The 13297-nt window shown below is 41.8% G+C and overlaps 2 protein-coding genes and 1 pseudogene across 4 annotated transcripts in view; 2 read left to right on the forward strand and 1 right to left on the reverse strand.

Moving 5' to 3' along the window:
* The window catches only part of ZNF19 (zinc finger protein 19), a 99210-nt gene that overhangs the window by 46858 nt on the left and 39055 nt on the right, over nt 1–13297 (reverse strand). The window lies entirely within an intron of this gene.
* Nucleotides 1913–4431, forward strand: LOC118354726 (ragulator complex protein LAMTOR5-like; annotated as a pseudogene).
* CHST4 (carbohydrate sulfotransferase 4) overlaps nt 8840–13297 on the forward strand; it is a 30365-nt gene continuing 25907 nt past the window's right edge. The window contains exons 1-2 of one of the 3 annotated variants that reach the window (XM_049110704.1): nt 8840–8987; nt 10861–10984. In XM_049110704.1, coding sequence (XP_048966661.1) covers nt 10938–10984 — 47 coding nt within the window. In that variant the 5' untranslated portion in view covers nt 8840–8987; nt 10861–10937. Of the gene's footprint in view, nt 9087–9406; nt 10251–10860; nt 10985–13297 lie in introns of those variants that run through there. The other 2 variants (XM_035716539.2, XM_025426747.3) reach the window with 2 other exon arrangements.

Consider the following 13297-nt stretch of genomic DNA (forward strand, 5'->3'; position numbering starts at 1 on the left):
GATGCTTAACCACTGAGCCACCCAGGCGTCCCACACTTTCTTAATTTTTGAAAAGTAGTATACTCAAATAACTTCAAGAATTATTAATTATCAGATTATACGCTTATTAATATTGAGAATTATATAACTATAGTTATGCCTGTTACCTCTTTTTTTAAAGATTTATTTATTTATCAGAGAGAGAGGGTACTCATGTGGGTTGGGGGAGGGGTAGAGGGAGAGAATCTTCAAGCCGACTCCTCGCTGAGTGTGGAGCCTGAGGTGGGCTTGACCCCATAACCCATGAGATCACGACTTGAGCCAAAAACAAGAGTGAGATGCTCAATCACTAAGCCAAACAGGCACCCCTGCCTATTACTCTTTCCTGTAAGAGACATCTTGTTTAATATGATATACTCAGAAATATTGGAAAAACCAAATATTAATTCTAATGCATCATAGCTAATTCAATATTTTTCAATAAAATTAATTTTCTCATCCCACATTTTAAATATACTTTTGTTGGGCACCTGGGTGGCTCAGTGGTTGAGCATCTGCCTTTGGCTCTGGGCATGATCCTGGAGTACTTGGATCAAGCCCTACATCAGGTTCCCTTCAAGGAGCCCACTTTTCCCTCTGTTTATGTCTCTGCCTCTCTTTCTGTGTCGCCCATGAATAAATAAATAAAATCTTAAAAAATAAATAAATATACTTTTGTTAAAAGTCTTGGAAGTATGTCTCATTTCACTTATGAAAAACACTCACCATATTACCCAATTGTCAACTCTGATCCTCATTTTCAAACCAATAAACTAAATCAGCATTAATTTCTGCCTGAATTTAAAAATTCAGGTAAATATGTTAATAGACATTCTTAAGGAATATTATAACAATTACTGAGAAATAAGTTATGGAACACATCAGTAAGATACATTAGTAAAAGCAGGTAAGATTCAAATAATGGGGCAGCCCCAGTGGCTCAGCGGTTTAGTGCTGCCTTCAGTCCAGGGCGTGATCCTGGAAACCCAGGATCGAGTCCCACATCGGGCTCCCTGCATGGAGCCTGCTTCTCCCTCTGCCTGTGTCTCTGCCTCTGTCTCTCTCTCTCTCTCTCTCTCTCTCTCTGTCTCATGAATAAATAAATAAAATCTTTAAAAAAAAAATAATGCAGCTCACATAATTAATTTATTCACATTTAGAATAATTTATAAAAACAAGATATTTATGCTATTTGCCATCACTTAGTTATAGTCTTTCAATGTTCAACTAACATTGTAAATTATTTACAAAGCAAGAAATATGAAGAAGATATGTTATTTCTTTGATGTGTACATATGCATATATAAATATCAGGTGTTCAACTTTTGAAAATAAAATTATGTATAAAAATCAGAATTAACTTTACTACTTTAGTTTGATATCCAGATTGAACTTTTCAAAGAAAGAGAAAGGCCTATTAAATTAATTAGCCCAGCACTTGATTCATTAAACATTTTAGAAGAGAAATAAGATGAGAATTAACTGCTATTGTAATAAATATTTCATGATATGTTTTGATAAACTACCACATTGATTAATGCACACAAAATCTGAAAGAAATCACATGGGATTTTGTCGGCAAATTTATCCAGTATATCTTGAATAATTTGATAGTCCCAGGTGAAGTTTCCTTAAAGGAATCAGCACTATTAACTTGTACCCCAAGGGGCACCCGGGTGACTCACTGCCTTTGGCTTTGGGGTGTGATCCCGGGGATCCGAGATCGAGATGAGTCCCACATCAGCTCCCACTGGGAAGCCTGCTTCTCCCTCTGCCAGTGTCTCTGTCTTTCTCTCTCTGTATCTCTCATGAATAAATAAATAAAATCTTAAAAAAAAAAAAAAAAAAGCTTTAACTTGAACCCCTTTAGAGGTACCTTTTCTTTCCACAAAAGATGTCCTGTGGTGAGTACTGAATGAAATGTACTGAATGGACTGGTTTATCTTAAATATGAGGTGGGGGAAGTCATTTTGGGGATTTGATATTTGCTTTGATTTCACGGGGTTGTTGCTAGGAGCAAAGGTTTTTTCAACAATAAACTAGAGATGGAAGAGGTGAAATGATTTCCACCCCCATGCCCATGCCACTACACAATATCTGCATTCAGACTGTCAAAATGCAGGCCAATTCTTCCTAATAAAAAATGTATAAGACAATGGAAGACAAAAAGTAGGTGGGGTTTGTTTTTCCCTTCAATTAATTATTTAGGGAGTCTTTTCAGAAATCTATATTTTAACCTATCTCTTCGGTGCCCCAGAGGTTTTGACTCTGTAGGGCAGGTCAGGGCAGCTTAAGAGTATGTGTTCTTTTTATAAAGCAGAAGGGCAGATTATGAAAGCGGCTTTGGAAGGAGAACCTGCAAGGGCAAGCAGCCCTGCTTCCACACGAAACTGAGGATCTGGATATAGATGCTGCTAGTCTCAATTTGAAGACCACACTGACCACTGACCTCCAGCTTTGAGGGTATTTCCTTGGACTGGGAAAAGGTAGATAATAACAGGCTCCCCCCACTGACTTGCTTTGGAATTCAGGGAACGTTCTTCAGCTTTCTTGTTTCAATCTCGCAAGTGGAACCAATGTCTAGTTTCTGGTTTCCTTCCACAGTATTTTTTTTAAATCTTTTTTTTTTATGTTTATTTATTTATGATAGTCACAGAGAGAGAGAGAGAGAGAGAGAGGCAGAGACACAGGCAGAGGGAGAAGCAGGCTCCATGCACCAGGAGCCCGACGTGGGATTCGATCCCGAGTCTCCAGGATCGCGCCCTGGGCCAAAGGCAGGCGCTAAACCACTGCGCCACCCAGGGATCCCCTTCCACAGTATTTTGAGAATTAAGCATGAGAAAGAGTTACCAGGACTACTTAGGTTTCAAACAGTACTTTTAAATTTCCAAGACTTTGTTGTCTGGATCTTGTGTTTTCCTCCCAACTGTCCTTCAAAGGCAAGTCTTCCTCTTGTGTGATAGATGTGAGTTATGGAGATCCAGGCAAAACTTGCCAAAGATCTCACAGAAAATAAGTGACCTGGTTGGGAACAGCACCTTCTTTCTCCAACAGCAGAGAATGAAGAAATCACCAATTACATCAAATACCAGCAGATTAACATAAAGCATGAAGCATATCCAGTATGTATGCTACATACAATATATGGCATATCTAAGTTTATGGTCCATCTGGATTTTTTTAAAATATCATTTTCATGATCTAACAGAGGTCAATGAATATTTTTTTTTTAAGATTTTATCTATTTATTCATGAGAGACACACACACAGAGAGAGGCAGAGACACAGGCAGAGGGAGAAGCAGGCTCGATCCTGGGTCTCCAGGATCACGCCCTGGGCTGAATGCAGGTGCTAAACCGCTGAGCCAACCAGGGATCCCAAGTCAATGAGTATTCTTAGTTTGCTCCCTCACACTGTGACTCAGTTAACTGAAGAGCAGAAAAAGCAAAAAACATAAAGCTCCCCAAATGCACATTCGTTCTTCACTGTCCAGTATCTGTGATGTACTTTGTACTTCTTCTTTTTTTTTAATAAAGATCTTATTTATTTATTTATTTATTTATTTATTTATTTATTCATGAGAGACACAGAAAGAGGCAGAGGGAGAAGCAGACTCCATGCAGGGAGTGGGCTGCATGGAGTCCATGTGGGACTTGATCCCAGGACTCCAGGATCATGCCCTGGGCCAAAGGCAGACACTCAACCACTGAGCCACCCAGGCGTCCCTACTTTGAACTTCTGTAACCACCCTGCAAGATGATCCTTCCTGGGGGGGAATGATGTCAGCCAAACAAGGAAGTTATTTCAGGCTAGACTTTTTTTTTTTTTTTTTTGGCTTCATTTGAAACAATATGTTTCTTTATTTTTGACTAGTAATTCAAAAGATTTTACAAAAGAGTAGGTTTCCCTTCCAACTCCTCCTGCCACCTTCTTCCTTTCCTCAGAGGTAATCAATGAGAAAGAATTTAAATCATGAAATCTGTTATAACCCTGTACATGCCAAGGCAACATGAAATAAGACATTTGGAGCTAATCTGTAGTTTGGGAAGTGTTGGGATATTATAAGATCTTCATTTATGGAAGACTAAATATAGAAAGTTGGTGGCAGGGCCGGGGCTGGGTGGACCATAGGCGGGAAGGAGATGACCTTTGAGCAGCACTTGGAAGACATAATAAAGAATCCATCCATTGTTGGGAGTCCTCTGCGCAGATTCACAAGGACTTAATCTGGGCTGCTGTGGGAGGCTGTCAGATGAGCATCCTGGGGCGATGTGTATTCTAGCCCAGCAAGTAGCTAAGCTAACCTCAGACCTCACTGATATTCCTGTGGAGTGTCTCGAATCAGATAATGGGAACATGATGATCCAGAAACATGACAGCATCACAGGGGCAGTGCACAAAATGGCCTCTTGACATCTCATATCAGTTCTCCAGCAGCCTGTCATAGGGACTCAGTGTTAATTATCTTGTAGAACTATTAATATTCTGGTAGGCCATTTATTTAGTGAGCATTAGGCACTTTTCCATTAATTTTAGAGTAAGCTGCTTTTTGACACTCATAGACTGTCTTATCAAAATATTAGGAAGAAAGGATCATGTTTTGAAGGAACAGGTCCAGGGTATTTTGTACACAGAATTTTGGCATATTCAATAAATCTTGTTAGAGGATTAAAAAAAGAAAGTTGGAAACAGGGTCTAGTTAAGGGTCAAGGTAAAAGTTGACACACATCATATAAGCATAAGGATGATGAGGGATAAAGAGTGAACTACTGAGTTCAGGAGAAATGAATTGCAACTGGGAGTTATGGGTGAGTCCAAGGGAACATGGGTTTCCAGAAGTCCATAGAGCAGTTAAGAGCAGAATAAATCCAGGTGTCCAAGACAAGTCAAAGTGAAACCTAGGCACAGAATCCAGTCCAAAGATGGCCCCTCTTCTCTGAGCTGTCCCAGAGACTGCCTCATGATCTGAAACCCTTGCCTCTGACTTCCAAAACTTACGTATACCTAAACTGCTTCACAAGCAGAGATCCTTTACATTTCAGAGCAGAGAAGAAAAATATTACCTAATACATCTAATTCTCAAGCAATTTGATCCCTGGGCCCCATAATACTCTTAAAGACATTAAGGACCCCAAGGAGTTTTTGTTTATGTGTGGGCTATAGCTATTGATATTTACTATATTAGAAACTGACAATGATAAAAATGTTCAAGTGTTTATTCATTTTATTTTTTTTATTCATTTTAATATAATAACAATAAACATATGTTAACAAATAACATGTATTATGAAAAACAACTGTATTACAAAACGTAAAAAAAACGAAGTAAAAAAATTGGCATTCTTTTACATTTCTGAAAATCTCTTTAGTGTCTGGCTCAACAGACAACAGCAGAGTTCTTATCCCTACCTCTGCATTTAGGGTGTTTGATAGCACATGGCGTGTAGCTTTGAGAAAATCACTGTAGGCACACAAGAGTGGTTTTCAGAATACAGACCCCTTGAAGGCTTCCGGATTACCCTTTGAGAACTACTGATCTGGTGTAATTTGGGAATGCACTCTCTTGTCATGTCACTTATTAGCACTTTGGCATGTGACTTAACCTCTCTACTCCTTACCTTCCTTAGCTGTAAAGTGAAACTAAAAACAAGTCTTTTTTTTCCAGGATTTTATTCATTTATTCATGAGAGACACAGAGAGAGAGAGGCAGAAACATAGGCAGAGGGACAACCAGGCTATTGTGGGGAGCCTGATGCAGGACTTGATCCCAAGACCCTGGGATCACAACCTGAGCCAAAGGCAGAGGCTCAACCACTGAGCCACCCAGGTGCCCCCAGAAGGTCCCTATTATGACCATGTACATTTTTATGGATGTTGTAACCTCACAGGCATTTAGATACATAAGTGAGATGATGGATACCTGTAAATGTTTAATACAGGGCTTAACTCATAGTATTTATTCAAAAACTGGCTTTTCCTACTATTGTTGTTAGTAAGTTGTTATTAACTACATTCCAAGCAATATGCCAGGCACCAAGGGTCACATCAAAATGAGTAGGATGATGACCTGAGTTGCTTAAGAGTACGGGAAGTAAGAAAAATACACACCTATAGAGAACAAAACATATTATGTCAAGAATGATACAAAAAAGGGAGAGGCAATTCATTCATTCATTCAACAAATATTGGGGAGCAATAGCCAGGAAGGGGCCAATGTAGTGGAGCCAAGCAAGGAACAGGAGAGTGGCAGGAGGTAAGGGAGGGCCACAAAGAGATAGGGGTGGCCCATGCACGCGTTGTATAGGCCTTTGTAGGCCAGTGTGATTGGGGATATAAGGAAATGTTTCATGTGAAAGTGGCATTTGAGTTAGAACTTGAAAAGAGGTAAGATTTGGAAATAGAGTTGACATACACATGCTTTAGATCACTCATTCAACAAACATTTGATTTTCTTGCTGAGTCTGCTCCATGTTGCATGAACAAAAGATTCCTACTTTTTTAAAAAATTTTTTTCTTTTTAAGATTTTATTTATTTGAAAGAGAGAGAGAGAGAGAGAGTGTGTGTGTGTGTGTGTGTGTGTGCGCGCGCACAAGTGGGGGTGGGCAGAGGAAGAGGCTCAATTCCAGGACCCTGGGATCATGACCTGGGCTGAAGGCAGATGCTTAACCAACTGAGCCACCCAGGTGCCCCAGGGTTCCTACTTTCAAAAAAGTAAATTTTGTATTTGTTTTTATTATATAAGGAATACCTACCTGGTCACTTGAAAAATTAGAACATACAGATGAGCAAAAATGAGAAAATAAAAACCACCCACAAATCCCCCAATCCAGAGAGAATCCCTGTAGGGCCAGGATTAGAGGGAGGTGAGTAATACAACATTTAAGGGAGTGGGGCAGAGCCAATGCTAAAAAAATTCAGTAATCAAGATAAATAATATTTTAATGTAATAGTTTTTAAGAAGCAAAATTATTGCAAAAAATCCAGGATGACACAATACCTAAATTTTAATAAAGGCAGGATCCCACCCTGCACTTGCCTTGCTCAGCCTCCCTCTCCTTCCCCTCATCCTGGTGCTGCTGTCCCTGCCTGTCCCTTCCGCCCCAGTTGTGTTCAGCCAATGGGAAGCACCTGTAGGAAACCAGAAGCTAGGTGTTTCTTCCCCACTCCCTCCCTTCCCATCACCAAAGTTCAGGCAGTGGCTGCTTCTTCCACAGAAACAGCTCCTGTCCAGAAGCCCCTCTCCTACACTTTCAGCTTTTGCAGAGCTCCCTCCCCTTCTTCAGGCCTATGGGTGCTTTCTGCTTTTGCCAGATTTTGGGTACTTCATGTTCTTTTGTTGATTCCTTTATTTTTTTTAATTTTTAAATTTACTTATGATAGTCACACACACAGAGAGAGAGAGAGAGAGAGAGGCGCAGAGACATAGGCAGAGGGAGAAGCAGGCTCCATGCACCGGGAGCCCGACGTGGGATTCGATCCCAGGTCTCCAGGATCGCGCCCTGGGCCAAAGGCAGGCCCTAAACCGCTGCGCCACCCAGGGATCCCTGTTGATTCCTTTAATGCTGCTTACATTTCTGTAAGTTGACCCTTTAGAAGAAATTCCCTACTAAATTGCAATTTAGGGTGCCTTCTGCTTCTTATGGGAACCTTGCTTGTTACAACTACTGTCAACATTTCAGGTCAACAATTAAGGTATTTGCATTTTTAAAAGAAAGAAAAGTTTGTTAATTTCAAGACTCCAAAACGATGATATTATAATTGCTTTATGTGGTTATATTATGTGTTAAGGAAAACTGTCACCATGCTGGCTTAAAATATCCTACTTGTGGAGATTTGCTACAGAAAAATACAAGCAAAAATCCACCATTCGTGCTACCTTTTCCCCACAGGGGACTGACTGGTCAACTCTGCTTCATTCTCTTCTCCTAGGCCAAACTATTTCCAACAATTTCTAGCCTGGGGCCTGGAGACTCTACCTTGAATTGTTCCCTTAATGAAATGCAGGGTGGGGGGAATGGCTGAACAACCATCTGACTGTATCACCAGGGAAAGTACTTGGGAAAAGAGCCTAAAGCTAAGAGCACTGGAGTCATTGGGGCTGTGCTTTGTTACACATTTAAGGAGCTCAAGGGGGTTAACAGCATGCCTTTGCCGCAAGTCCATTCTCCACCTTTCCTAACTGGTGCTCCACTCAGCCCTTGAAACTTGCCCGCTCCTTCCCTGTTTCTTTTGGCACCCTGAGAACTGGGCTGTGTGTGAAGCTTCGTGACTTGGCTTCCCAAGAACCATGTACCAGATTCAACCCTAAGCCGGGGTGGTACCAGTGGTTATAACCATAGGAAGTTAGAAGAAGCCGGAAGAGCCCGCCTGCCAGTGTAGACTTATTTCTCTCCTCTTAAATAAATCCTGCTCATGTTCATTTAGCCCTAATTACCTACTGATTAAATCTCATGCCTATCTGATTACAGATTTGAAAAACTGGAAAGAATGTACATTAAGGAAAATATACCAGAGGGCCCAGGCGATGACTCTTCCTCTGCCTGCTCTCCTACGAGTCATTGGGTGGAGAAGGATGTGGTGGGGAAGACAGATCTCCTCAAGAGGAAGTTCCTGGATGGAGGAAATGTGAGAAAACCAGGGCAAAGTGAGTAGAGTAAGCATCCACGTGGAAGACTCATTGAGGCAGAAAAAGTAGCCACACCTGGTGGGGCCCCTGGGAGGGGTCAAGGTAATAGGGAAGAGCTCAGCACACGAGTGCCGGAGTCCACAGGTGGAACCCCGGAAGTGAACAGTGTCAGGTTTGATCCGGTTGGTAGTGAAATGAAATAGGCCAGGCAGAGGTCAGTGGAGACAAGCTTTGAACGGACGCGCTCTCAGGCGAGGTTCCGTGGCCCGCAAGGGAGTGAGATGGGAAGGCGCGGGCCGAGGAAGAGCGCCCAAAGGGAGTACACGCCAGCTTAAGGGGAGGGTAAGGGGTTGTGTCTGTATGGGGTCATAGGTTTTAGGGCATATTACTGGTGGAATCGGTATGAGTGATGACTGCTTATGCCCTTTTATGGGGGTCCAGGTAAGGAGCGGTTCCTGTTTCCTGCATAGGCCCTGTTTTTCCCATGATGACGTCTGCTAGTGGGAAAGTCCCGAGGGGAGAGTAACAAGATGGAGGGTCGGCCGCCATTTTGTTGGCGCCTGCGGATCCCCCTTGATCCCGCCAACCCCACACACACCACAAAGGAGCAGCGCTTTCATTTCCTCCATGGCTGCAGGAAGCCTGGGAAATCTCCATTCCCAAACATTTTAAAGAAGAAAAACATAAGAAGAAAGAAGAAGAAGGAAGAAGAAGAAGAAGGAAGAAGAACAAGAAGAACAAGAAGAACAAGAACAAGAAGAACAAGAACAAGAAGAACAACAAGAAGAAGAAAAACATGATTTTTTGGTATTTTTTTATTGGAGTTCAATTTGCCAACATATAGTATGACACCCAGTGCTCATCCCGTCAAGTGCCCCCCTCAGTGCCCATCACCCAGTCACCCCATCCCCCCGCCCACCTCCCCTTCCACTACCCCTTGTTCGTTTCCCAGAGTTGGGAGTCTCTCATGTTGGGTCACCCTCTCTGATATTTCTCACTCATTTTCTCTCCTTTCCCCTATAATCTCTTTCACTATTTTTTATATTCCCCGTATGAGTGAAACCATATAATGAAAAACATGAATCTAAGTGGAGATGGTTTGGGGCGTTGTCCCTTAATTCTCTGCTTAGATTGTTAGAAGAGTTTAGAATTTTCCTTTTCACTTTTCTGTTTTCTCCCTTTGGATTTGCAACATTAACGGAGCTCCTACTGTGTACCCCAGCCTGTGCAACCTTTCCTCCAAAGGGAGGAACAACCAAGGATCCTGGGCTCCTTGTGTGACTGGCATAAACCTGGATAAAGGGAATCGTGATAACAGATAATGATGCTCTCAAGGAGGACCGTCATTGGTCTATTGACTTGGCCTATGCCTTAAAGTAGCCAAAGTGAATACTGTTGGGTGTCCAAGGTGCACTTGTTCATGCTTGGCAGTGATGATGTGGAGCCAGGGCAGGGGCATTGTCTTATCCAGAGCACCTGAAACTCCAGAAATTTAGAAACTTCATCCTGGAGAGAATTAGTGTCACCTCTTCTGCAAATGATGCCCAGCATCTGGAGTTAGCTCAACTGGAAGAACTGGAGTTCCATTTGAAGGAAGAAAGGAAGGTAATGGTTGTGCTTGCAGCACTGACTGGCACAGCAGTTCCTGGGTGCTGAGCCATAGGACAAGGCCATTGCTGTGGCTCAGTGGTGCAGTTAGGTGCTATCTTTATGTAGACCTTCAATCTGATGATTATTGTGTCATGGTCATAAGTAGGCCACTGCATATCTAGGACTCACATCTGAATTCCAGACCAAAAATGGGGAAAAGAGGTAAAGGGTACATACATTCATCCTCTAAATGTACTTTTCTAAGTGCCTTTTCCAAGGACACATCTCACCTGAGTTTTGGTAAATACTACTGGGTGTGAAGGTGTCACTATGTTCTTGGGAAAGGTTTCATAATTCACTAATTGTATTTGCTACATGAGTGTCACTATTTCTTTTTATTCAAGTAGAACTTAGAGTCAGGAAGGTAAATATCTAACCCCAAATCTTGTCATGTTAGTGATAGAAGCATGTCTTTTTATACTCCATTCCTTTATGCCTTAAAAAAAAAAAAAACAACGAATGCTCTCCTCTCTACCTTACTCCTAATTTCACTTTACAAACTCCCATTCAGCTTTCTTTCTTTCTTTTTTTTTTTTTTTAAAGATTTTATTTATTTGTTTGACAGAGAGAGAGCACACAAGCAGGGTGAGCTGCAGGCAGAGGGAGAAGGAGAAGCAGGCTTCCTGTGGAGCAGGGAGCCCCATGTGGGACTCAATCCAAGGATCCCGGGATCATGATCTGAGCCAAAGGTAAATGCCCAGCCAACTGAGCCACCCAGGCGCCCCCATTCAGCTTTCTTTTTAAAAATATTTATTTATTATTTTTTAAAGATTTTATTTATTTATTTATGAGAGACACAGAGAAAGAGAGAGGCAGAGACACAGGCAGAGGGAGAAGCAAGCTCCTCACAGGGAGCCCAATGTGGGACTCGATCCCAGATCCCAGGATCACAGCCTGAGTCGAAGGCAGATGCTCAACCGCTGAGCCACCCAGCTGTCCCGCCATTCAGCTTTCTAAACCCTGTTCAGAAATGCCTTGTCTGTGCAACCTTTCCTAATCATGATTCCCTTTATCCAGGTTTATGTCAGTCACACAAGGAGCCCAGGATCCTTGGTTGTTCCTCATCCCTTGGATTTCATCCCAAATGGCTCTGTACATGCTGTTCTCTAACCCCATTTCCCAGCTCCCCCACCTCCTGAAATCCTTAGCAGTTAATCATCAGAATTGACAAAATCCCTCTTTTTTCGAAGTTTCTGAATTTTTTTTTTCACGTTTTTGCTCTAAGGAAACTGGGGTTTCTTTTGGGGACACTGCTTCCTCTGTAGCCCTCTCAAGTTGTGGCTCTTTTTCTCCCACATCCCACAGTGGAATCATCATTGTCCTCTGTTATTCTCTAACGTTCCCCATTGCTGCTTCCAGACCATTCTACTTCCCTCCTTCTTAACATAGCTCAGCTTTGATTCTGATGATAACCAGACTATGCTACCCTCCTTGCAGCCTTATGGCCATACTCCCTTTGTAACCCAGCTCCTACACAATCTCAACATCCTTAGGAATGATCCTTCCAAAAGGCTTATTTCTAAAATCCTTGACTTCCTTCCCTCAAAAAGCCTGTCTTCCTCCTTAGCTCAGTTATTCCTCTCATGTCCTTGTTTCATCTCTTATGCTCTTAGATTCTGTGGCTCTTTATTATCACTCTTTTGAATACACCATTGGTTTCCTTTCTCCTCTGTCATTTCATTAGACTCTTGGACAGAACACCTTAATTAACAGGCTTAATTAAATCTAACTCTCCACCTGTCTACACAATTGCAACAGCTAAACATGGCTGGAAAATTCACACACTTATGCCAACTGTTCTCACTTTAAGTTTATGACCACATACTTTGCAAAGGCCTTCAATGTCACTCATCAATACTACTACTTACATTACCCTAGCATAGTTACTAACCCATCCTCATTAATGGCTATTCCATCCTTTCTCCTCTATCTTCAAACTTTCCACAACTTCTTTCCTATCCTCAGACTCAGCTAAAAACCCTGTCAACTAGTTCACTGAGAAAATAAAAAACAGTAAGAAGATAATGTTCACAAACTCATCATCATCCCCCCACCTACCTGCAGCTGGGTTACATAGTCCACCTTCCCTTCTATTAATAAGGACAAACTATATGTGTTCCTAACTTAGGCCAACTCTCCATTTGTGTACACTTTATTCCATCACTCTAATCATTCTTCTCTCTGTCCTGTACCATTTCCACCAATAAATAAACAAGTTGTTATTTCTCCCATCTTAAAACAAAACAAATAAACAAAAAAACCTGTCTCTTGACCTTACTTCCAACTACTTACTGTCCCATTTCTCATCCTATTTAGACGTTGACAGTTAGCTATCTTCCCTACTTCCAATTCCTTTCCTCCCAACAGATTTTCATGCTTATAACTCTATAGAATGCCCTACTGTCAAGGTCATTAATAACATCTATCTTTCTGTATCCAATCAATATCCAGTCTCTATCTTTCTTAATCTTTCTGAAGCTTTTAACACAACTAATTACTCCTTTCTCTTTTTTTCTTTTTTCTTTTTAATTTTTATTTACTTATGATAGTCACAGAGAGAGAGAGAGAGGCAGAGACACAGGCAGAGGGAGAAGCAGGCTCCATGCACCAGGAACCCGACGTGGGATTCGATCCCGACTCCAGGATCGCGCCCTGGGCCAAAGGCAGGTGCCAAACCACTGCGCCACCCAGGGATCCCTCCTTTCTCTTGATATACTTTTTTCTCTTGGCTTTCAGGACACCACAACCCCTTGTTTTCCTCCTAACTTGCTAGTGACTCCTTCTACTGGTTTCCTTTGTCATCTTCTCTATCTTCTCACTCTTCCAGAATGTTCTCATCCAGCCTCATGGCTCAATATACTATCTCCATCTTAATGGTTCTCAAAAGTGTGTCTCCTTTGATCTCCAGACTATTTACCTGACTACTCCAACATTCCCACTTGTATATCCATAGGCATTTTGAAATTAACACAGCTCAAATCAAACTCCTGATGTCCACCCCA

This window comes from Canis lupus, chromosome 5 (assembly GCF_003254725.2).
Source record: "Canis lupus dingo isolate Sandy chromosome 5, ASM325472v2, whole genome shotgun sequence".
NCBI lineage: Eukaryota > Metazoa > Chordata > Mammalia > Carnivora > Canidae > Canis > Canis lupus.